We start from the raw sequence: 27,356 nt of genomic DNA, 5'->3' as shown, positions 1-27,356 counted from the left end.
ATGACATGTGAAAAAGGCTTTTCGTATACTAGAACGTTGAAACGTCATAAGATGATTTACTTTGGTGAAAAACTATTTAAATGTGACGTATATATATGCGAAATCGTTTTTGCAGGTCAGTAACCTGAAAAATCATGTGCTAATTCATTCTGATAAAAAGTCATATTAATGTGATGTATGTAAAAATGTGTTTTCGTGTGTTACTAATTTGAAACGATGATTCAGATGATTCACTTTGGGGAAAAGTCATAGGAATTTGATTCTCTTTGGTTTTCGTAAATGGACATTATGAGGTGGTTTTGTTTGATCAAAATTTTTTTGTATGCAACCAATCAACCATGCATCCTTTATGTTGCTTTGAATTTAAATTATAAGTTGTGACATTTTTGAATGTTGCCTTTTTTTCTAACCATCATATAACTTTTGAAAAATTGTTTTTGTACATCTAGCCAGGGGTTGATCATAGTTAGTGGAATTTTCTAAAGTTAATAAGAACACGTTTTAACCTGATAATAATTAATCTTTGGTGGAAATTCAAGCTATACCCAATATTTAAGTATGAATCAAGCCCTGCGAAGCTTGAAGTACCTGAAGTTAGTGAAGCCTATGCAATCAACAACCAAGATCATTTGGTAGTTTGTTTAAGGATTCAAAGAAATTCGCATCATTTCAGAAGAGTCAAGTCCTAATATTAGATTGTGTTCCTGCAATTATGAACCAAATTGTTTGCAAAGAACAAGTAATGAACACATGCTAGAAATTCCAGAGCATTGTACTGGAGAATTTTGTTTCAGATGAAACCAGAAGTGGCTGTAATAGTTGTTTTACAGGTTTCATATCAACTATGAAGAATTTGAGTCTATTCAATGACAGAAAACTTATTCACCTGTGAAAAGTTAAATTTAACATGCTAGTTCTTTGAACCGCAATTAGCTTACTTACTCTGGTGAAAACCCGTGTAAATGTATGTGGAAAACCATAATTTTCACAACTTTGAAATTTCATCTAGAGCAGTGGTTCTTAAACTGGGGGGCGTGTCTCCCAAGGGAGGCGTGTGAGGCTCACAAGGGGGACGCAAGAAATTGAAAAACTCAGCATGAATTGTGACTAAACATGTCTTCACGACTACGCTGGACAGTCGATTGTTGAAGATGAACCTTTGTGTTACAGTGGCACAGTGTTTGTAAAAGCGTGTTGCCGTCACATTTCGCATTCTTTGTGATGTTTTAGACCTTGCTAAATGTTTCTGCGACTCCTTATACTCTCGTAACACAACGGTTTTCTGACACAGCAGCCTCGAGCTTTAGTTGTCATAAAAATTGCAACGTCTGACCAACAAGTGACAGAGGCTACAAGTAGGCTACAGCAGTAGGCTATTCCCAACTCTACAATAGTATCATGCGTAAACTTTTTTTTAAATTTTAGCATTGATTTAATTAGGTTTATTTTTAATTAATCAGTTTTATTGACATAAAATGGGTGGGAAAAAATAGAAAGTATGACGAAAATTATCTGAAATTTGGCTTTTCAAAAGCTTTTCAAAAATTTCAAAACGCGATATCTCGAAAACCGCTTGTCTGGTTTTCAAAAATATTTTTTTGCTGAAGTTTAAATTTTGGAAACAACAAAATATATCAAAACCAACACCTTTTGAATCCTAGTGGTTACATTTTTTACAAAAATTGTTGAATTATAATGGAATGCCTCAACTGTGACGTTGATGATATTTGAATAACCCGCTTTCATAGAATACAACTTGTGATTGTTAATATAATGAAAATTCTTACTTAGCTTACAGTTAACCATTATTGAGATTTTCATAGTTTATTATTTGTGCTTCAGGTTATAGGTTGTTTACCCACACTACATTTCATAGTTTATAAGAAATGATTTTCTTTGTTCATTTAATCCAGCACTAATTGGAATCAATTATTCACTCCATCTTTTAACATGAATCAAAGTGAAGCAATTCCAGTAAAGCTTGAAGTACTTGAAGATTGTGAACCATATAGAATCAACAACCAAGAACACGCAGTGGATGGTTCAGATGGTTGTCAAGCCACCAAGGAATCTGATCCATGTTTGTATTATCAACAAGCGTCGAATGCGAATCTTAGTTTGTGTCTCAATAACTCCAAAGCAAATAAATTGCAAACAATCTATGAAAAATGTCATCGATGTAACTTTTGTGACAAAAGTTTCAAGTGGAAATGTGCATTGACAGTTCATGAGAGAAATCACACTGGTGAAAAGCCATATAAATGTAATTTATGTGATAAACCATTTTCAGACGTTAGGAACCTGAAAGATCATGTGTCAAATCATTCTGGTGATAAATCATATGAATGTGATGAATGTGGAAAATCATTTTCAAAATCGAGTACTTTGAAACGTCATAAGATGATTCACTCTGGCAAAAGACCATATAAATGTGATCTATGTGAAAAATCATTTACACAATCTGGTACTTTAAAAACTCACCTGTTAATTCATTCTGGTGAAAAGTCATATAAATGTGATGAATGTGAAAAATCGTTTTCGCAATTGAGTCATTTGAAACGTCATAAGATGATTCACTCTGGTGAAAGACCATATAAATGTGACCTATGCGAAAAATCATATGCACAATCGGGTCATTTAAAAACTCACCTGATAACTCACTCTGGTAACAGGCAATATAAATGTGATCTATGTGGAAAATCATTTGCACAATCAGATACTTTAAAAACTCACCTGATAATTCACTCTGGTGAAAGACCATACAAATGTCAAGAATGTGAAAAATCGTTTAAAAGATTGTGGCATTTGAAACGTCATAAGATGATTCACTCAAACAAAAGATTATATAAATGTGATCTATGTGGAAAATCATTTACACAATCGAGTACTTTTAAAACTCACCTGGTAATTCACTCTAATAAAAGACCATATAAATGTGATGAATGTGGACAATCATTTGCACGTTTGGTTGACTTAAAAACACATCTGGTGAATCACTCTGGTGAAAAACCATATAAATGTTAAAATGTGGATAATTATTTAAACGATTGTGTGATTTGAAATTTCATAAGATGATTCACTTTTGGGAAAAGGTCATAGCAATGGGATTTATTTGTTTCCGTTTAGTTTTCGTAAATGGACATCAAGATATGGTTTTGTTTGATTGGGGTTATTTTGTATGCAACCGTGTATCCTTTGTGTTGCTATGATTTTAAATTAAAAGATTGTGGTATTTTTGAATGTTTTCTTTTTTGCTAACCATCATATAACTTCAATTTTGGTAGAGAGGTAACTTTCTTTAACTATAGACAGATAAAACCAAGCAACAACACTGCATTTAACATCATTTTAACATGCCGTGTGGTTACTTGGTTTCATCTGTCCATCATATAACTCTTATAATTATTTGGCAGTGTTACGAACACTCGAACAGCGAAAAAAATGTGGCCGGTGTCCTTTTAAAAGGCAACAATAAATATAAAGCAAAATAAACAAATAAAAGAAGCAAAACCTTACACAAATTAGAGTGTAGTAGGAAGCACAATATTATAGAGTGTCAAACCATGAAGAGACATAATTCGTATCTATTACTAATAGGCAATAAAACATGCTTGTTCCTCCTCAGTTCACTTCATCCGGCTCTTCTCATTTTTCAACAATTTTCAAACTTTCACAAAGTTCAGAAAAGTATGTTGTTCGCAAATATTTATCAACACCTTCCAATACAGAGCCTAAACAACTACTAGCAAGTCCAAAATGATTCAATTAAAATGAGATGATGCAATACTGATGCATTCAAAACGATGTCCTTTTAAAAGGACACCGGCCGTAAATGGGTTAAATAAAAAAGTCTATACATTTCATAGTTTGTAAGAAATGATTTTCTTTGTTCAGTTAATCCAGCACTAATTGAAATCAGTTATTCACTCCACCTTTTAACATGAATCAAAGTGAAGCTATTCCAGTAAAGCTTGAAGTACTTGAAGATTGTGAACCATATAGAATTAACAACCAACAACACGTAGTGGATGGTTCAGATGGTTGTCAAGCCACCAAGGAATGTGATCCATATTTGTATTATCAACAAGAGTCGAATGCAAATCTTAGTTTGTGTCTCGGTAACTCCAAAGCAAATGATTTGCAAACAATCAATGAAAAATGTCATCGATGTAACTTTTGTGACAATAGTTTCAAGTGGAAATATGCATTGACAATTCATGAAAGAAGTCACACTGGTGAAAAGCCATATCAATGTAATTTATGTGATGAATCGTTTTCAGTGGTTAGATACCTGAAAGATCATGATATGTCAAATCATTCTGGTGATAAACCATATGAATGTGATGAATGTGGAAAATCATTTTCAAAGTCGAGTAGTTTGAAACGTCATTTGATGATTCACTCTGGTGACAGACCATATAAATGTGATGAATGTAAAAAATCGTTTAAAAGATTGTGTCATTTGAAATGTCATAAGATAATTCACTCTGGCGAAAGATCATATAAATGTGATGAATGTGGAAAATCATTTACACAATCCGGTATTTTAAAAACTCACCTGTTAATTCATTCTGGTGAAAAGTCATATAAATGTGATGAATGTGAAAAATCGTTTAGAACATTGTGTAATTTGAAAAGTCATAAGATGATTCACTCTGGTGAAAGGCCGTATAAATGTGATCTATGTGGAAAATCATTTACACACTCGAGTACTTTAAAAAATCACTGGATAATTCATTCTGGTGAAAGACCTTATAAATGTGATAAATGTGAAACTTCATGTAAACGATTGGTTGACTTAAAAACTCACCAGATAATTCACTCTGGTGAAAAACCATATAAATGTCAAAAATGTGATAAATCGTTTAAAAGATTGTGTTATTTGAAACGTCATAAGATGATTCACTCTAACGAAAAACGATATAAATGTGATCTATGTGGAAAATCATTTTCAAATTCGAGTAATTTGAAAACTCATTTGATGATTCACTCTGGCGAAAGACAATATAAATGTGATGAATGTGGTAAATCATTTACACAATATGGTAGTTTAAAAACTCACCTGAAAATTCATTCTGGTGAAAAACCATATAAATGTGATCTATGTGAAAATTCATTTGCACGATTATTTGACTTGAAAATTCACCTAATTATTCACTCTGGTGAAAAACCATATAAATGTCAAAAATGTGAAAAATCGTTTAAAAGACTGTGTCACTTGAAACGTCATAAGATTATTCACTTTGGCGAAAGACCATATAAATGTGATATATGTGGAAAATCATTTACACAGTCGAGTACTTTAAAGACTCATCTGGTGAATCACTCTTGTGAATAACCCTATAAATGTGATGAATGTGGAAAATCATTTACACAATTGAGTCACTTGAAAACTCATCTGGTAATTCATTCTGGTGAGAAACCATATAAATGTGATAAATGTGGAAAATCATTTACACGATTGAGTAACTTGAAAACTCATCTGGTAATTCATACTGGTGAAAAACCACATAAATGTGATCTATGTGAAAAAGTTTTTTCGTGTGTAAGCAATTTAATGCGTCATAAGAGGATTCACTCTCGTGAAAAGCCATTGAGTTAAGCATTTTACAAGTTTGAAACATCATAAGATGATTCACTCTGATGCTTTGAAATGCAAAATGACAAAAGTCATTTCCACGACGTAATGCTTTAATTCACCATAGGATAGTTCACACTTGCGAAAAGCCATACAAGTGTGACGTGTGCGAGCTGGGCTGCGATTTTCTCTTTCTTGTCGAACGACCAAAAATTCTGCATTTATTTGTCGAATAGTAATATGACGTCACAAGAGTCAGACTATGAGCGTTTTGCTGCGAATTACCGCACAAGTTGTATATCAGAGTCACTTAGTTAAGTTTTTAATCGCATGCTAGTCGAGTGATTGCAAAGGAGTATCAAGCGCTAAGTTATGTACCTACTGGACATGTATATTATTTGCTTTGCTCCATAAAGAGAACTGTTGTAAACGCGAAATTGAGGATCGCAAAAGAAAAAATCCCTTAGGCTATACCCCTGGCGTAACCTAATGCAAAATTTTTTTCTTTGGCATCTCTTTAGTCTCGCTTAGTACGTAAGTAGTTAGGCACGTACCCGCACGCAAACACAGTTAGGAGCGAAATATGCAAGTTTCCAAGAAACACAGCGAAGATATAACGAAAAATGGACTGCAGATAAAAGAAAACGGACCAATACTACGATAATACGAAACAACAGCGTAATGTTACAGCATTTAAGGTGTGCCCGATATGGCAAACAAGCCCCTTTGTACAATATTGCAACTTCAGACCCAGATCTTTCGATGATTGGTGGTACTTCAACATGAGAGGTCGTTTCAACTTCCTGATGAGCTTGAACATCTATTGAAGCCGTGCTATCGCCAGGGCCTGACCTTATACTGTATTTGCAGATGGTAGCTCACCGACCGAACTGCTTGTGCAAACTCAGAAACGTTATCACTGTCTCGTCGAGAAAGAATGCATTGATGCGTTGTTCCTTATGCACTTGAACTGGCTTATCTATAAAATTTTATTGTTGAAAAGTGAAAACGTTGTAGGCGCATTTTATCAAGCATGCATTTGCTTACCACTATTAAATTAAACATGTTCAAAATTGAGAATGCTTTGCGACGTTAGGCTACGAAACGCTATGAGCCGAAAGTTTACCTGAATGATGTGAAGGAAATTCTTCTCTCAATAGCTTCTTCAAACAGATCCCATGCATCACTCGCTGTTTGCTGAACCTTAAACGCTTCTCAGTAAGACCGACCAAAGCTTTTGCCAATCGTGTTATCGGGGGATTCTTTCGTTTTTTAGTCATTGTAGGATACTGATACTGACTAACTGAAGACTATCCTATCTGTAGTTGGGCAGAGCAATGCTCTTCTTACAATTTGCCTATTACCTTGCCTTGTCCATGCCCAGTGACTACCTACTGTTCTTCGATAAGCGAACTCTTATATATATAGGGGCCTTTCTCATCTGTGTTTCTGATTCTGAACATCTGGTCGGAATCTAGGCTATTTTCTTGATGTAAAAAACTTGCATAACAAGTATCCCACTGTAGACGTCAATTTATTGTGTTCTTGTATTGTGTGCTTCTGCGATTATTTTCTCCTGTATCAATCACCTGATCTAAGTTACTTACAGTATAACGGAAAGAAAATCTTAATTTGTTTTTGTCATCATGCACTGGCTACATAAATCCATCCTTGTTAAATCTTTCAAAGAATGGCATCTTGCCTGGTGCCAGCCAAATTTCCTGCAGATGTCCAGACTTCCCAGCCATCAAACTTGTTTATACATGTCATACATTGTGATTCAACGTCTGCAGACATTGAATCAATATAAAAACGATGGGTTTTGCTAGCTGGGTTGTGTGCTTTTGTGAATGCAAGAGCAAAATCGCCCATTACGAATCACGAAAACCCGTTTAGTGAAAGGAAGTCGAGTTGCAACTGTGTTTATCTGTCTATTATTCTTTAATCTTTATTCACATTGCAATACATTTCTCCAATCTTGGAACAACAAGTGCATAAGTCAAACATAAATACAAACTTACGTAGATGTTGACAACTAAAAGTAGCCTACTTCGGTTATTTTATCTATAAAAGAAATCCGTTGTGTCGAATAGCACGAAATGTGTGTGGCGAAATGATTGATGCCAGGCGTTAGAACTTCGATCAAAGCATTTTTCCGCAGTGTTCAAAATGTTCTGGAAGAGAACTCCTTTCCATAAAAATAGCGGCTTTTTTCATCTGTATTTCTGAACGTCTGGTCGGAAACTAGGCTGTTTTTCTACATGTGAAAAACTTTCGTAATAAGTATCCAAAAGTCATTTTAACAGAGCAATATTGTTAATTGGCTCAAATGGCGAAATACAAACTGGTATAGACGTTGACAACTAAAAGTAGCGTAGGTTGTTTCATCGATAAAAGAAACCCATTGTTTCGAAAAGCACGAATCGTGTGTGGCGAAATGCTTGATGCCAGGCGTTAGAACTTCGATCAAAGCATTCTACCGCAGTGTTCAAAATGGCGGTGCGGACGCCTTGGGAGTTTCTCGTGTGAAGCGTCGCCTTTAGGCCTTCAACCTGACGTCGTTAGTCCTCTCTCATTTTTTTCTCCGTAAGGCATGGTGTTTGTCGAATAGTGACGTGGCGCGTGTTGAGCGACGTCTTCGCCAAAAAAAGCAAAATCCACAGCCCTGTGTGCGAGAAATCATTTTCACTGAGGGTAATCTGAAAGATCATGTGTCTATTTTTTCTGGTGAAAAGCCATGCAAATGTGATGTATGTGAAAAAGGCTTTTCGTCTACTAGAATGTTGAAATGTCATAAGGTGATTCACTTTGGTCAAAAACCATTTTAATGTGACGTACATGCGAAATCGTTTTTACGTGTCAGTAACCTGAAAACTCATGTGCTAATTCATTCTGATAAAAAGTCATATTAATGTGATGTATGTAAAAAAGTGTTTTCGTGTGTCACTAATTTGAAACGCAGTGAGATGATTCACTTTGGGGAGAAGTCATAGGAATTTGATTTATTTGTTTCTCTTTGGTTTCCGTAAATGGACGTTAAGAGATGGTTTTGTTTGATCAAACTTATTTTGTATGCAACCGTGCATCCTTTATGTTGCTATGAATACAAATTATAAGTTGTGACATTTTTGAATATTCCCTTTGTTTTGCTAACCATCATATAACTTTTGAAAATTTGTTTTTGTGCATCTAGACAAGAGTTGTTAATAGGTTGTGGTATTTTCTAAAGTTGATGAGAACACGTTTTAACCTGACAATAATTAATCTTTGGTGGAAATTCAAGCTACACCCAATATTTAAGTATGAATCAAACCCTGCGAAGCTTGAAGTACTTGAAGTTAATGAAGCCTATGCAATCAACAACCAAGATCATTTGGTAGTTTGTAAGAAATGATTTTCTTTGTTCATTTAATCCAGCATTAATTGAAATCAATTCTTCACTCCGCCCTTTAACATGAATCAAAGTGAAGCAATTCCAGTAAAGCTTGAAGTACTTGAAGATTGTGAACCATATAGAATCAACAACCAAGAGCACGCAGTGGATGATTCAGATGGTTGTCAAGCCACCAAGGAATCTGATCCATGTTTGTATCATCAACAAGAGTCGAATGCAAATCTTAGTTTGTGTCTCAATAACTCCAAAGCAAACGATTTGCAAACAATCAATGAAAAATTTTATCGATGTAGCTTTTGTGACAAGAGTTTCAAGTGGAAATCTAGATTGACAATTCATGAAAGAAGTCACACTGGTGAAAAGCCATATAAATGTGATCTATGTGGAAAATCTTATACAAACTTGGGCACTTTAAAAATTCACCTGACAACTCATTCTGGTGAAAGACCATATAAATGTGATGAATGTGGAAAATCATTTACACAATCGAATACTTTAAAACGTCATTTGATAATTCATTCTGGTGAAAGACCATATAAATGTGATGAATGTGGAAAATCGTTTAAAAGGTTATGTCATTTGAAAGATCATGTTTTTATTCATTTTGGTGAAAAGCCATATAAATGTGATCTATGTGAAAAATCATTTGTACAAATGAGTCATTTGAAACGTCATAAGATGATTCATTCTGGTGAAAGACCATATAAATGTGATCTATGTGGAAAATCATTTACAAAATCGAGTAATTTGAAAACTCACCTGGTGAATCACTCTGGTAAAAAAACATATAAATGTGATGAATGTGAAAAATCATTTACACAATCGAGTACTTTAAAAGCTCACCTGCTAATTCACTCTGGTGAAAAACCATATAAATGTGATGAATGTGAAAAGTCATTTGCACAATCGAGTACTTTGAAACGTCATTTGATGATACACTCTGGTAAAAGACCATATAAATGTGATCTATGTGAAAAATCATTTATACAATCGAGTACTTTGAAACGTCATTTGATGATTCACTCTGGTAAAAGACCATATAAATGTGATTTATGTGAAAAATCATTTATACAATCGAGTACTTTGAAACATCATTTGATGATTCACTCCAGATGGTAAAAAAACATAGAAATGTGGTCAATGTAGAAAATCATTTGTTTGATTGGTTGACTTAAAAGTTCACCTAATAATTCACTCTGGTGAAAGACCATATAAATGTCAAGACTGTAAAAAATAGTTTAAAAGATTGTGGCATTTGAAACGTCATAACATGATTCACTCTGGTAAAAGACCATATAAATGTCGGAATGGCCCGTTTCGGCGAGTCCGATTCGGGGAGTCCGATTCGACTAGTCCGATTCGGCGAGTTCCCTATTCGGCGAGTTTTTAAAATTTTTGAAAGGAAATTATCGGGTACCGTAGCCTAATTACAATTGCCGTTTTTACATCGTTTTAACGTCGCAAAACGTTGAAATCGTGCAGAAAGGAATAAAAATAAAATGGTTGAACTATTAAATTAAAATTCGTCATGTCAGTTCAGTTATTTTTATTTTTGACTATCATATCAAAAACAATACACGTCAACATAGCAAAGGTGTAGAAAAAGGTAGAAGCGACAAAACGCGAACGTTAAAACGTGCTTGTGACTGAAGTAAGTTATTGAGTTGAAAGAAATTTGGCACGGTCGCAACACCTTCAGAAAAATTTAAGATATGAAGGGAAAATAAAACAAAGAAAATGTTACAAACAAAAATCATGTTTATGTCTATAAGTTAGTACTTTTGAATAGTTAAAATGATTAGTTTGGATCAACAAATGTGTGACCTACAGCTTAGATTGAAAGGAAATTATCGGGTACCGTAGCCTAGTTATCCCGACCAGCAAAAATTTGTTAAATTTTTCTGAAGGTGTTGCCACCATGCCAAATTTCTTTCCATAGGCGCCGACTTTTCAAAAAACCTAGAGGGGCGAGAAAGGTGATGACGTCATAACCATAACGCTATTTTACTCAATTGAAATAGTCTTTGATTAAGCTTAGTGTCTTGTTTATATTAACAAATAGGTCGCAAACCGAATTTATTAGAAGCGCTGCTTGAAAGGATTAGTTTTACGCACGCAGTACGCCTAGTCATAAAAATTTTGATGTTGTTAGCTCATAATTGGAACTGTTGGAAAACAAGCCGATTCATTTCCTTTTCGTGCGAGTGAACAACAACGATCAAGACAGTGAAGTTATCGAAATAAAACGCAAAAAATCATGATCTCAAGCAGAGTGAAAACCCGGTATCAGTTTTATTAACCTCGTTTCGCTAATTACTTACTTTTAAAGCGTTGACAACGGCGAAGTGTTTTCTCTTCTGTTTTTTATCGAAAGTCTTTATAGTCTTTTATTGAATACAGTAGGCTATACTCGAGTAAAGGTCGAGATGTTCGCAAGTGATTTTCACCTCAAAAAGACAAGTTCAACTAACACGGGACAAGCTGTTGTCTCCAGCTCGGCAATTTTCAAAATGAACACACTAAAAACCATTGTCGACGTAGATGACGGAGTGTGAAATCGCGTCGGCCTAAGTAAAAGTTTTGAATACGTTTATTTGCAGTGATTCAAACTTAATTTTCAAATTCAATGATTTCTTGTCAATTCTAAACTTTATGCACTTGTTGAGCAATATGCAAAGCTCACGAGACAAAACAGAAAGAGGAGATCATTTTTTTATTTTTCCGTGTAGGATATAATCGTTCTTATTATTACGTAACATTCCATGATCGTTAAAGTCGATGTCAAACCTTAGCGGCCGCATAAAACAATGATGTCAGGTTAGCTAGGTGATAATAGCGGTAAGAGACGTCATTAATGCAGGCAATATCTGCGACCAAGACCATTAAACACCTTTTTTTTTTATCAGTTTTTGATTTAATTCTCACACATTGCGAAGAAAACAATGCGTTCTGTTGAATCATAATTGTCTCACAGCGGGAAGACTTCGTTGAAAATAGCGCGTCTAATTTGGCTGGTTTACTTAATATTGCAGTGAATAGTTACGTGACTATTCCAGCAGCGTAAGTTACTCTACAGTCTACCATCTACTTTGAAATTTCCATACCGTATGAGATAGCCATGCGATCAGCTGCTGTTTTGCGGGCAAGAGCAACATAGGCTTTTCTTGCTTTCGGCATTCTTTGAGTCCGTTTAAATTATCTAAATCTCTTTCGCGAAGTGCTTTATCTTTAAAACACCACTTGTCATCACCATTTTTGTTGCCCCTCAACCATAAATTTACGGGGGGTGCCGCCCCCCGGAAGTCGGCGCGTATGTTTCTTTTAACTCAATAACTTACTTCGGTCACAAGCACGTTTTAACGTTCGCGTTTTGTCGCTTCTACCTTTTTCTACACCTTTGCTATGTTGACGTGTACTGTTTTTCATATGATGGTCAAAAATAAAAACAACTGAACTGACATGACGAATTTTAATTTAATAGTTCAAACATTTCATTTTTATTCCTTTCTGCACGATTTCAACGTTTAACGACGTTAAAACGATGTAAAAACGGCAATTATAATTAGGCTACGGTACCCGATAATTTCCTTTCAAAAATTTTAAAAACTCGCCGAATAGGGCACTCGCCGAAAAAGGCTCTCGCCGAATAAGGAACTCGCCGAATCGGACTAGTCGAATCGGACTCGCCGAATCGGACTCGCCGAATAGTAGCAGACCCTATAAATGTGATGAATGTGGAAAATCATTTCCACGTTTGGTTGACTTAAAACTCATCTGGTGAATCACTCTGCTGAAAACACATTTTTTGTTTGTCGTATCCAGGCTTACACCCGGTGATTGAAGATTTAGATTAAGTGGACGGGAAGACAAGGAAGCCAATCTTCGTGTCCACCTTCAGGCATGACTTTAAGTGTCCTGCTAAACACACAGCCGCATGCTTTTGAGCGATGTCGAACCGGTGGCCTTGAAAAAAACATATAAATGTCAAAATGTGGAAAATCATTTAAACGATTGTGTCATTTGAAATGTTATCTGATGATTCACTTTAGGGAAAAGTCATAGGAATGTGATTTATTTGTTACCCTTTAATTTTCGTAAATGGACATCAAGAAATGGTTTTGTTGATCGAGATTATTTTGTATTCAACCATGCATCCTTTATGTTGCTATGATGAATTTAAATTATAAGTTGTGGTATTTTTGAGTGTTCCCTTTGTTTGCTAACCATCTTATAACTCTTCAAGATTTGTTTTTGTGCATCTAGACAGGAGTTGTTCATAGTTTGTGGTGTTTTCTAAAGTTGATAAGAACACGTTTTATCCTGATAATAATTAATCTTTGGTTGAAATTCAAGTTACACGCAATATTTAACCCTTTAAAGGTTGGGCTCCTGGAAAATTTCTCAGTTTGGGGAGGGGGGCTGTCGATTCTTCTTATGCTTTAAGAGTGATATCTCGGTTATTTTTTAAGGCACGGTTTCAAAATTTGGGATTCACTTTATAAAATTATTCACGCTGAGCAGATCCGCAAATTAAAACTCTGTGAATTTTATAACTGCTCATATACGTTGAAATGTTGAGGTGACTTATGACTTTGTAGCGTGAGTTCACACAATATTTTTTGGTAAGTAATTGGACTAACAAAACATTAGCTCTGCAACATACTAAAATAGTTTTATTTGTTGCAATTTTTCAACTGTTTTGAGTTGTACTTGAAACAAGACGAAAAGAAAACTGTGAAAAGTTGCTGCTAATCGATTAACAACACAACGTTAAGCATCGAAGTTGTTATACAAAGTTTGTTTTCTCGGGGTTGTAAAAATGCTGTCAAGTTTACCAAGTTGGGTTTGTACAAAATCATATGTGTTATGCTCAGACAAGGAAAAAATAAAGCAAAACGTCAAGTCAGGTCGACTTCACTGTGTGATACAATATTGGATTAGTGTGGAATTATAATCATCATCATAATCCATCGTCGGTTTGTTCCCCACTAGTGGGGGTGGCCGATTGTTTCCGCGCAGCAATTGTTTTAACCCCTTTTCTCTTATTATAATATAATTTTAATTTAATTTTTAATTTAATTTTAAAAATTATAATATAATTTTTTAATAGGTTCTCAGTTTTGTTTTATGCGTTTTTTGTTTTTATTGTTACTGTTACACCTTACTGTATGTTGAACGTTTTATGAAAGATAGTGGACACCAGTTTGCAATTTTTCTGAGCTTATCAACCTCTTTTTATCAAGGGGTCCAAGAGATGCTGGTTAGTTTGTTTCAAGTAATTTAAGAAACTGTATACCTTCTGCCTTATCTTCTGGTAGCAATGTTTTGTTTTTGTTAATAAGATTTTCGGCATTCTTAGCAGATATCATAAATCGTGTTGTCAGTGTTTCTCGAAATTTAATTAATGCAGCAGATTCCTTTTTGGCATGTTTGTATTTCTTGTATTCATCAACCAAACGAATAATTTTGTTTTGGATATTTTGTTTTGTCATCAGTGGAATGCAAGCAGGCTGCCATACTTTTGCTAGACATACTGCTGTATCCCAAGCTGCGAGCTTCCCACTCTGGTTGTTACGAGGATTTAATTGAAGATAATATATGTATTTTTAAAGAACATCTCCAGTAGTTGGTCTAAATTGTCCTTCCTTAAAATGTTTTAAAGGCTGCAAATTACCAAGCAAACCACCATTGTTCATTTTACTCTTCCTCAGCTCCATGATGGATACATGAATGCACACGGAATATTAGACAGTAGAAGTGTATACAATACGTTATATAATCATACAAGATATATACAAGTAGAAAATGCTAACTGATCAATAGTGAAACCTGAAATGCATTACAGAAGGTTATCGTTAAGTTCAGCTGACTTAATCCATTTTTTTGCCACATGATGATTTAGATACATAGACTACATTATGCTGGGTGAGAGATGCTATTGAAATTGTGGCGGACCGTGACCATCTTACACTTGATCAGAGCTCTTTCCGCGCAATGAAACATGTATTCTAACATCAAGTGCAATGGGTACCCAGATGTTAGCTACATTGAGATGATCGGTTCCATGTTATACTGTATATGACTCCAGGCATTTAACGTTTGTGGTGCCTAAGGAATACATCTCGTTGTATTAATGAAGCGACTGCGACAAAATCATTCATGCATGAATGTTCGTATCAATTTTTTAATAACTTTTTTTCTGTTGCTCTGAGACACTTTTTAATATATTTTTTGAACTCCTTACCCCCAAAGTAGATGGCGCAACGGATAAGGTGTAGGCTTTCCAATTATGCAAACCTGGTTCGACTCCCGGCTTCAGCTGGTTGTTGAAAACACCGCTCACCTCTACCCAGGGTGTAATAAATTGGGTGGGCGTGGTTGCTAAAGTAAAGGCGGCCGAGAGAAAGGAACTGGCCACCCTACTCTCCTTAGTGCCGAAGGCTTAGTACAATGAGAACCTTATCTTCTCATACCCGACACTTGAATCAAGTATGGGACCCCCTTTACCTTTTTACCCCCAAAAACCTCTTGACAGCAACTTTCACCATTTTTCGAGTATCATTTGGCAATAAATTAACAAAAATCAGTCATGCGTGACTGCATAATCTGGGTACTTAAATGGCCATAACTCTGGTACTGATTGTCCAATTTTAATAATTTTTTTTTTTAATGCTTCAGCAGAAGAAATGCTTTCAGATAATCTAGATGCCAGCATACTAAGTTAAAAGTAAAGGGGGTTTTTGTAATTTTTTTGAAAAGTTGTTGCTAAGCAACAGCAAATAACTTCCTAGACGTTTATCGAAAAAAAATTTTATGCATATTTTTGAAATCAGCATTGAAAACCCATGCAGAAAAGTCACAATATAGATGAAAACAAAAGAAAGTCCGGGGATTGGGGAGGTCTATTCTATAGGTGTTAGTGACTTCCCGAATGAGGCGCTCCACAGCCTGAGTATGGGCAGGAAAATGAGGGCGTTCGAACTTTGTGTTTATCAAACCCTTTAGTTCATCCATGGTCAAGTGTGAAGTAAGGATAGACTCAGTAAGCGTGTCATTGTCCTAATCAGTTAAAGAGCACAGTGAGTTGGCATCAAAATTTAACTTTGGTGGAGTAAAAGTGCGGATATGAAACATCACCAGAGTTACTGCCTTTGCGAATATTTTCTAACATGTTTACATCAAAAGATCGCAGAGCAGGATAATCACTGGATACAGGTTACAGGGGCATTGTCACATTCAGATGTATCAGGTGTGCTGGTTCGAAAAGAGAGTCATTTTCTTCATCAATTGCTGCAGAAAACTGCTGTTTTTTCCAGTTCTTTTCCTCTATCACTTGTGACTTCTTTGCTGCAGCGAAGTCACCTATTCGCTGTTGTTTGAGGCTCTTGAAAAACAAGTTTTTTGTGAGATTGACAAATGTAAAGAACACAAAATAATCCATGTAAATCAGGTCAGTTTGCTTTTACTCCTAAAAATCCTTTAACCACCTACTATCTAGAGTTGGTTGCACTACATCTGCAATGGTGCAATGAGGTTGTAGAACTAGCAGTAACCCCATTCTCTTTCTTATATGGCTCCAATCAACAAATGTTGTTAAAATAGCCACGTCAATGACAACAACTGGCCAACCCCAGTACACAACATGGGACCTGGCTCTGCAGGGTCTGCTACTATTCGGCTAGTCCGATTCGGCTGATCCGATTCGGCTAGTCCGATTCGGCTATTACCCTTTTCGGCTACAGCCCGATTCGGCTAGTCCGATTTGGCTGATCCGATTCGGCTAGTTCCCTATTGGGCTACAGTCTTTATCTGTTAGTTCCCTATTCGGCAATTTTTTGAAAATCCAACGATAATCCTTCTGTAATCCAACATCGTTTCTTTTGCATTCCGACAAAGAAAAACAAATTGAAATGAAATTTAGCGAAAAATGTATGAACTATTAAATTGAACTGTTTGCTCACATAAAATGGACAACAACGTCTTCTGTTTATTTAGAGAATGTTGTAATATCGCTTCTTTTATAGTTGAAATCATCGAAGCTTTAGATGAGTGGGGTTTAGACCTAACCATTGAGATCTTAAAACTAAAAAGCGAATTAAATTTATTTTTGAACTATCAATGTTTGCTCAGATAAAATTGACATGTATCATGCGTCGCCGTCTGCATGTAAACTTAGAATATATTAGAATCCGCAACTGTTACAAAATTCTAAATCCAACGACGCTTTCTGTTTATTTACTGTAGAGAATTTTGTATTTTGATCTCGAAGCTTTATCTGTTATCATTTTTAATGTAAAAATTCCTTTTGTGGTCCCTTTGTCTGGAACAAATAAAAATTGTGCTGTTGAAATTTCCGATTGTAGTTTTGGTCTCAATCGCATCAACATGATTTGGAGTAAGCTGTTTGTTACGTAATTCACAAGGCTAATTGTTCTGTGGAGTGAGCATTCTGTTGCTCTGATTTGGTTTGGTAAAGTTATGAATATGGAACGTACCATATCACTAAGGATGTAACCGGTGTCATAAATATGATTTATGATCTCAGTGGTTAGGTCTAAACTCCACTCATCTAAAGCTTCGAGATCAAAATACAAAATTCTCTACAGTAAATAAACAGAAAGCGTCGTTGGATTTAGAATTTTGTAATAGTTGAGGATTCTAATATATTCTAAGTTTGCATGCAGACGGCGACGCATGATACATGTCAATTTCATCTGAGCAAACAGTAATAGTTCAAAAATAAATTTAATTCGCTTTTTAGTTTTAAGATCTCAATGGTTAGGTCAAAACCCCACTCATCTAAAGCTTGGATTTTGTTGGATTACAGAAGGATTATCGTTGGATTTTCAAAAAATTGCCGAATAGGGAACTAACCGCTAAAGACTGTAGCCCAATAGGGAACTAGCCGAATCGGATCAGCCAAATCGGACTAGCCGAATCGGGCTGTAGCCGAAAAGCGTAATAGCCGAATCGGACTAGCCGAATCGGATCAGCCGAATCGGACTAGCCGAAACGGGCCATTCCGTGGTGGCTCTGCATGACCATGTTATCAAAGAATATACTCATACAAGCCTGTGATTGAACAAAAGTTTGGTACATTTCATAGAAAATTACTAGACAAAAAAAATTGAAAAGATTTGTAAGAACTCACCTTTTTGTAAACTCTCTTTTGAAGCGTTTTCATTGTTCTTTTGTCTAGAGGCCCAATTTGGTATAACGGTGATTCTACTCCACGATAACGTTGGGAGAGGAAAAACTTCAATTCTGTTTTAGGAATGCAATCTTCATTTGAAAAGAGAATAGTTAGTTTTTTTCCAGCTTACTGAAAAAATAATTCCTTATGAGTGCTCTATCTCTGTGAACGTGCAATTAATTATTTCAACACATTAAGGTTTTGAAAAGTGTCTGCTAGTTGGTTATTGTGCGTGTACTGTTCATTCATGCAAGCTATATGTTAGTATTTTTAACAATTACCTTTTATCCATATGAAAATATACGAGTTGGTCTATATTTTATGCCACTACCTTTTAAAAAATCAAAACGTGTCAGAGAAAAAGTTACAGTAGTAAAGTACTTGAGCATCACCTTCAACAAAACACAGAATGTAAGAACATATTGTAGTGTTGGTAAATCAGCAGTGGGAAGCTCCTTGGAGGGTCCAATGACAGAAGAGCTTTCCATGCTTCTTACTCTCTTTTTAGAACTTTTAGGTATGATTTAACAGTTAACAATGCTACCCACAACAAGGTCAGCTTTATGAATTAAAGATAATAGGTTTTTCTCAACCCTGGTGACTACTTTACACAATTTGGAAAACCTAGCCTAACCTAACTTTGAACTGAAGCCTAAATGATTATTTAACAACCAAGCATAAAATTATAGCAAACAGTTCGGCAGAACACAACTTCTTATCTGAAGTTTGCAGCCTCATCTTCAGTAATCAGCATCAAGCTATAAATCTCTAGTCTCAGGAGTCAGGCTCTTAGCAGCAGACAGCGCGCATGTGTGCGGCACACAATGCGTTTTCCCTAACTAACGTTTTCCCTAATTCAGAGCGCTCTATCTGGATCACGTGGATTGATGCGTTGTGATAGTATTTTTTGTGGAATCACCTTGCAAGAATTAGAAAATACTAACCTTAAAATGCTTACATGTTTACGAATACTGGATTTTATTGCATAAAACTTCACAAAAATACTCTACACAACAGTAGTCACCCTGTGTGATAATTCGATTTTGTCCATTCAAATTTCACATCGCCTTAATGATTAGTGCTTTTATGATTGAAAACGAATTGGCGATTGTAAGAAGAACTGAGCGATGGTAAGAGCAATGTGTGGTGTAAAGCAGATGGACAAAAATAATACTGAGGAACTTATGAACTTGCTTGGGCTGAATAAGAATGTTGATAAGTTGACGAAGGCAAATGGACTGAGGTGATATGGGCACATTTTAAGAAGGGATGAAGATGGTGTTTTGGGAAGAGCACAGGAAATGTGAGTGGATAGTTGCGGGAAACAGGAAAGAAGACCCATGGAAACGTGTAAAAGGAATCATGAAAAGCAGCAAGGTGGGCTTGACAAGAGAGGACACTTTGGACAGGTTGATGTAGAGGCAGGGTGTGAAGTGAAAGCAATTACGGCAGGTAGAGGTGGTTCGGGCGCTCTCGGTAATGGGAACATCATCGGATTAAAACTTGGCTGCTACAGTCTTGACCAACAGCTCCAATATGTTTCTTTTTAAGACAATGTTTTTTTCGGGTCCACATCTTTTAGGCACAGACAGTTAGGCGCCGGTCAAATAGGCACGCACACTGTGGCTTCAGGATATTTAGGTGCGGAGTACTGTGGCGGCCGTTCATATAAGTGCTATTTCTAGTAAAGTTTGCAGATTGCATCAGCTCAGCTTTGGCAAAAGGGTCATTCCATGCCAAATGAGCAAATTTTTTGGAAAAATTACACCACATGTCATCAGGGTCATAGGCGCCGACTTTTATTTTTGCACGGGGTGGCGGATAGCACAATATGGCAACCTAAAAACTTTCAAACTGCATGTTTTTTTGTTTGATTTTTACTAAGCGTGTTTCGTAGATTCCATTGTCTTTTCACACCTGATTTGTAGCTCGATAATTTACAAAGCAACTTTAAAACAAAGCACAGGAGGTATGTCGTGAATTTTATTGTTACGTTGCTGCTCTGACACTTAACATTTGGCAAAAATATTTTTGCGCTCTGTCAATCCAACTGTTAATCAACTGGTCAAGTTGTAACCGTGAAGCTTCAGCTTGATAAACATTTAAAATTAGAACATGGTTCAATTGCTGTTGCGTCATGGTAGATCGCAAGTAGGTTTTTATGCGCCTGAGTGCACTAAACGATCGCTCCGCCTCGCAGGTGGTGGAAGGCAACGATAAGTATATTTTTACAATGCAGACCACGTTTGGAAGCATTAATGAAATTGTTTCATTGCTTGCAAATAGATCAAGTAGTTGCGACATAGTTGCAAATCGGACAGAATGCTCTATCTTTGCATCTATCGTATTCTAGCCACGGGAATTCGCTCTCCCACGATTTTTGATAGCTTCTCCCTTCAACAGCGATTATCCTGCTCGTGCTCGGTTCTTCCACCTCCCTGATCATGCTAACGCCTGTTGGCAGTGGCACACTTTCGTTTCGTTCAGGCGTTTGGTCACTTTCATGCTGGCTGAAATCCTGACTAGACGCAACAAAAAGTGACTCAATGGAGGGCTGCAATTTTGAACGCTTTTTCGGTGGCATCTGTAAGCTGAATAAAACTGGAATGTCGGCGAAAACTTTTACTGGACGACTTTTCGTAACATGTTTTATGATGTAACAAGCAACTCCTCTGTCAGACCAATAAATTCCCGCCTCACTTTGTCACGCATTGACACGTAATATTACTGCATGAAGTAGATAACAAAGTAGAAATTAAAGCATGAAGTAGATGACAGTACAATCCAATAGAAATCGGAAAATAATTCAAAATGCAAAATCTTGAGTAATTGAAAAAGGTTGCTTTTATTATTGTGAATTGGGAGGGGGTGTAGCTTTCCTCGAATAGAATCATGTAAACGTGTAAATTTGCAGAACGTTAAAACTGCTACTTCACTATGCGCACTTTTTAAATAATACTAAAAAAGTTTAGAAAATTGCATTTTTTTAATGAAATGTGAAAATAGATATTCATTTAGGGGGTGGAGCTATCAATCATCGAGATAATTTTATTTCCAAGTATTGTATTGCTGGCATAATTTATAGCGATATTATGAGCAGTTTAAAAATTTTCAAAAAGGATTTTTGAGGAAAAGGCAATAGAAAGATCGTATTTTATTGATTAATAAATCCCATTGTAAACCTAACAAATGTAACAATGACTTATGACAAGTAACAAATAAAACGATCGCAACAACAAGGAAAAAACTCGTAGCCACGTGTTGCGTAATCTTCACGTAGCTTGCTTGATGTTACGCGAGTATCATGCTTGTGACAAAAACAATCATTTTCTTCGCAATACTGTATTGGTTCACCTCTTGCTTTACGTTGACTTGAAGCGAAAACCAATGATCAAAAAAAGATTTAAACGTTCGTTCAAATTACATTTACTTGCAGTAAGTAATGTAACCTAAACGGGGTGGCTGCCACCCCGCCACAGCGGTTACGGGGTGGCGTGGCCACCCCGTAACCCCGTAAGTCGGCGCCAGTGATCAGGGTTGTCGGTATTTTACCCGACCAAAAAAAACCCTGGTGGGTTTTTAAAAAAAAACCCACTTAAAAAAAAACATAAAAAACCCAGAGCATCATATTTGTCCAGTTTTTAATAGAAAATTAAAAAAATGAACAAAAACACTACAAGGCACTTAAAACAAACTTTAAATTAGGACTTAAGGATGTGTTTGTGAAGTAAATTTCCAAGAATAAACTGAAAACGCAGTGGATATCGTACAGTGCACAAAAATCAAGTAATGCCACTTTGTGTAAATGTGTATACTACACTAAAACTCATTTATGCAAAAAGGCCTTATACGGTAGTTCAACTGGTGAAAGTACTACTCTATTGTAGTCTGTATATATGATGTGAAATGCAATTTAGGAGGCTATTTATCAATTAAAGATTCTGGATTCTAATGCATGGCTGTTTCAGAGCATTTGCTTAAATGGCCATTGGCCACGCAATTGCTCATCCATTAGTCTTTACTATATATAATATATATATATATATAAGTGATAAAAAATATTTAAACATGATGGCATAAATGCTCCTTGCCTTCAAATCTAAAGCAACAACAGCCCTAGTGCATTATTTTATTGAGTTATGCAAGCATGTACTGTGAGTGAAAGGCACTTCATTTGTAAAAAGTAGTTTTGAGGTGAAATAAGCATGAATCTACCTTTTTCTTGCATCTTTTTTAAAAAAAACCCGGGTTTTTTAAAAAAAACCCGAGCGGGTTGGGCTTTTTTAAAAAAAACCCGGTTTTTCTCAACCCTGCATGTCATAGATTTTATTGAAATTTGGCATACTTGTAGATGTCAAGAAATATGAAAAACGCAAAAAAAAATTTTGAAAAATTTTAAACATTGGTGGAGTTATGGTCATTAGAAAAATCACCATTTTGCCTGTTCCGCTTCAGTGATTTTGTCCAATTTCTTGTCATATTTCTAATTTCTTAACCTACGATCATACAACATGGCTGAAAATTGCTAGACAGACATTTTAAGACCCAAGGAGTCCAAAAATATAGATTAAAAAGTCGTCAGAGAAATGCTTGATATGATTATAGAGGTTTCAATTTGATACATGCACTTCTCGAAGGCCAAACTTTGGGGGCCTATAAAAAAATGGGTATAAAAATTAAGCACTGAAATTCACATGTTTTATACTTATACCAATACTCTTTCATGTCAAATAAAGATATGAATTAATTTTGATAACTACTATGATAAAAGCTAAATTTTCTGACTTGCAAATTTTGCACTTTTTTACGCTCATTGTTCAAGATTTTTTCTATGACGTCACCATTTACATTATTGCTTGTTGATGACATCACAATTTACATATTGTTTGTCATGACAATTGTTATGTAGCTCATGAATGAATTGAATACTGGCAATGCACTTAGGTTTAGCGTTGTAGGCCATGCACCATAGTAATATTGAGATTTTCACAGTTTGTTACTTGTGCTTCAGGGTATAGGTTGTTTAGTTTACCCACACTACATTTCATAGTTTATAAGAAATGATTTTCTTTGTTCATTTAATCCAGCACTAATTGGAATCAATTACTCACTCCAACTTTTAACATGAATCAAACTGAAGCAATTCCAGTAAAGCTTGAAGTACTTGAAGATTGTGAACCATATGAAATCAACAACCAAGAACACGCAGTGGATGGTTCAGATGGTTGTCAAGCCACCAAGGGATCTGATCCATGTTTGTATCATCAACAAGAGTCGAATGCCAATCTTAGTTTGTGTCTCAATAACTCCAAAGCGAATGATTTGCAAACAATCAATGAAAAATGTCATCGATGTAACTTTTGTTACAAGAGTTTTAAGTGGAAGTATGCATTGACAATTCATGAAAGAAGTCACACTGGTGTAAAGCCATATAAATGTGATTTATGTGATAAATCGTTTTCAAAGCTCAGGAACCTGAAAGATCATGTTTCAAATCATTCTGGTGATAAACCGTATGAATGTGATGAATGTGGAAAGTCATTTTCAAAATCATATACTTTGAAATGTCATTTGATAATTCTTTCTGGTGAAAGAGCATATAAATGCCAAGAATGTGAAAAGTCGTTTAAAAGATTGTGTCATTTGAAATATCATATGATGATTCACTCTGGTGAAAGACCATATAAATGCCAAGAATGTGAAAAATCGTTTAAAAGATTGTGTGATTTGAAATGTCATATGATGATTCACTCTGGTGAAAGACCATATAAATGTGATATATGTGAAAAATCATTTGCACAATCGGCTCATTTAAAAACTCACCTGATAATTCACTCTGGTGAAAGATCATATAAATGTGATCAATGTGAAAATTCATTTGTACGATTGGTTGACTTAAAAACTCACCTGATGATTCACTCTGGCGAAAGACCATACAAATGTGATGAATGTGGAAAATCATTTGCACAATCACATACTTTAAAAAGTCACCTAATAATTCACTCTGGTGAAAGACCATATAAATGTGATGAATGTGGAAAATCATTTGTACGATTGGTTGACTTAAAAAAACACCTGATAATTCACTCTGTTGAAAGACCATATAAATGTCAGGAATGTGAAAAATCGTTTAAAAGGGCGGATCAGTTAAAAGAACATTTGATGATTCACTCTGGGGAAAGACCATATAAATGTGATGAATGTGGAAAATCATTTACGCAATCGGGTACTTTGAGATGTCATAAAAGGATTCACTCTGGGGAAAGACCATATAAATGTGATGAATGTGGAAAATCATTTACACATTCGAGTCATTTGAAAACTCACCTGATAGTTCACTCTGGTGAAAGACCATATAAATGTCAAAAATGTGAAAAATCGTTTAAAAGGTTGAGTAGTTTGAAATGTCATAAATTGATTCACTCTGGGGAAAGACCTTATAAATGTGATGAATGTGGAAAATCATTTACACAATTGGGTAATTTGAAAACTCACCTGATAATTCATTCTGGCGAAAAACCATAGAAATGTAATAAATGTAGAAAATCATTTGTACGATGGGTTGACTTAATAACACACCTGATATTTCACACCTTTCGCCACCTTCGGTAATATGGACTTCACCGGATTAAAACTGGACTGCTACAGCCGAGAAACGCTTGACCAACAGCTATATATGTTTCGATCGTTTCCTTTTAAGGCAATATTTTTTTTCTGTGTCACATTTCTTTCGTCGGAGGAAAACAAGGACATTTGGCCGACAGCTTATAAAACATTATCTCTGCAACATACAAAAATAGTTTTATTTGTTGCAATTTTTCAACTGTTTTGAGTTGTACTTGAACTGCGTGAAGCAAGACAAAAAGAAAACTGTGAAAAATTACTGCTAATCGATTAACAACACAACGTTAAGCATCAGTAATAAGCAAATTGTTCTTAAGCAATTGTTCGTAAAGCAATTGTTGTTAAGCAATTGTTGGTAAAACAGTTGTTCGTAAACTGTTTTTCGTAAAATGAAATCCGTAATACAATTCTTCGTAAAGCATTTCTTCGTGGTTATAGGCAAATTGTTCGTAAGCAATTGTTCGTTAAGCAATTTTCGTACCACAATTGTTCGTAAACTGTTTTTCGTAAAATGAAATCCGTAAAACAATTCTTCGTGGTTATAGGCAAATTGTTCGTAAGCAATTGTTCATAAAGCAATTGTTCCTAAGCAATTGTTCGTAAAACAATTGTTTGTAAACTGTTTTTCGTAAAATGAAATCCGTAAAACAATTGTTCGTAAACCATTTCTTCGTATATATACATCAAATTTTAAGTGCATGCACGAAAAAATGCTTTAGGAAGAATTGTTTTACGAAGAATTAACTTTACAAACAATTGTTTTACGAACAATTGCTTACGAACAATTGCTTACGAACAATTGCTTTACGAACAACTGTTTACGAAGAAAACGTTGGACACCTTAAGCTTTGAACTTGTTATACAAAGTTTGTTTTGTTGGGGTTGTAAAAATGTTGTCAAGTTTGGCAACAAGTCTTTTTGGTGCAGACAGTTAGGCGCCGGTCAAATAGGCGCCACACTGTGGCGTAATATTTAGGTGTGGAGCACTGTGGCGCCCGTTCATTTAGGTGCTATTCCTAGTAAAATCTGCAGATTGTATCAGCTTGGCAGGTAGGGCAATGCTTTTTACACAAAATGTTGTATTGAACAGGAAGATATGTCATGGCTTCCGTGCATGAAGCTGTTTAAACCGGCAATGCTTTTCACACAAAATGTTATAAGGTAATTCCATTTATAATCAAACACCCCTTGTAAGTGTAACCACTAGTCACAGATTTTGCTTATTTTGACATATTTTATACATACTAAAAAATGATGAAAATAGCAAAAATTTTGAAAGATCTTCATTAGGGGCCCGAGATAGAACACTTTGAATTTTCGGCCACTAGTAGGATTTTGGGAGCTGAGCACAGCTATTTTTTCATTTTGCGCCTTCATTTTTTGGCAATAGCTCTTTACCTTGAATGATTTTCATAATGAAAACATGCATTTTACCGATTTAAGACCCAAGGAATTCATTTTTGCACTTTAAATTATGCTAAGATGAACATTTCAAATGGTAATTTAGGTTTAAAGTTTTTTCTTATTTTATTTTTGATACGCTAACTTTGGGTGAATATTTCGGCGGAACGGAATGGCCCGTTTCGGCGAGTCCAATTCGGCGAGTCCGATTCGACTAGTCCGATTCGGCGAATTCCCTATTCGGCGAGAGCCTTTTTCGGCGAGTGCCCTATTCTGCGAGTTTTTGAAATTTTTAAAAAGAAATTATGATATCAAAAAAAATTCACGTCAACATAGCAAAGGTGTAGAAAAAGGTAGAAGCGACAAAACGCGAACGTTAAAACGTGCTTGTGACCGAAGTAAGTTACTGAGTTGAAAGAAATTTGGCAAGGTTGCATCACCTTCAGAAAAATTTAAGATATGAAGGAAAAATAAAACGAAGAAAATGTTACAAAAAAAATAATGTTTATGTCTATAAGTTAGTACTTTTGAATAGTTAAAATCATAGGCGCCTAACCATTTTTTTGGCCGTAGGGGCGAAAGCGTGTTTCATCAGCAGCAAGATAATTTCGGCGAAATGTCACGCAGATGGATGACGTAATTATGTCGTCACACTAGGATTGCTTTTATTGCCACACTCGGAGTTATCGCTACGTTCGACCTACCGTTAATGATTATAAACAAAGCTCGACCAAAACACATGCTATGCGTCTGCGTTGGCTAGCGGTTGATGGACTGCGACTCTTTAAGCTAAGCACAACATAAAGTTTAGCAACGAACTAGATTTATTAGCATGAAACAAGAGACGAAAAGGTTTATTAAAAGGTATACTGTAAATGGAATGAAAATACTAACTTGATCATATGCTTGAAAATATACCTGTTGAAAGCAAAATCATTCATGTTTACATCAATTCAACAGCACGTCACCTTTAATAAATTTAAAAGTTGCTGATATCCGTAAACAGCCCTTGAAAAATAGTTACAGAGAGACGTTTGATTAAGTTTTCAACTTGACATTGCTCCCTTTTCACTACAATATCGCAACTTATGGCTGACCAGCTTTCAAGTTTCAATTCGCTGTAATACGCCCGTTTTCGTGTTGCAGATGAAACAAAAGATGCGCAT

At 35.6% G+C, this 27,356-nt stretch overlaps 1 protein-coding gene and 1 pseudogene across 1 annotated transcript; both read left to right on the top strand.

Moving 5' to 3' along the window:
* Positions 1-1,854: 1,854 nt before the first annotated feature.
* On the top strand, positions 1,855-4,063 carry LOC145765138 (uncharacterized). The gene has a single exon (XM_082576902.1). It carries the CDS (start codon positions 1,951-1,953, stop codon positions 3,022-3,024), a length of 1,074 nt encoding a protein of 357 aa, XP_082433028.1. The 5' UTR covers positions 1,855-1,950; the 3' UTR covers positions 3,025-4,063.
* On the top strand, positions 3,941-24,759 carry LOC145785791 (uncharacterized; annotated as a pseudogene).
* The last annotated feature ends 2,597 nt before the right edge of the window (positions 24,760-27,356 follow it).

This window comes from Aplidium turbinatum, chromosome 2, assembly GCF_918807975.1.
Source record: "Aplidium turbinatum chromosome 2, kaAplTurb1.1, whole genome shotgun sequence".
NCBI lineage: Eukaryota > Metazoa > Chordata > Ascidiacea > Aplousobranchia > Polyclinidae > Aplidium > Aplidium turbinatum.
This window is presented reverse-complemented; position numbering and strand designations above follow the sequence as displayed.

Coding starts and splice junctions, on each gene's coding strand:
- LOC145765138 (XM_082576902.1), top strand. CDS start 1,951: ATGAATCAAAGTGAAGCAATTCCAGTAAAGCTTGAAGTACTTGAAGAT.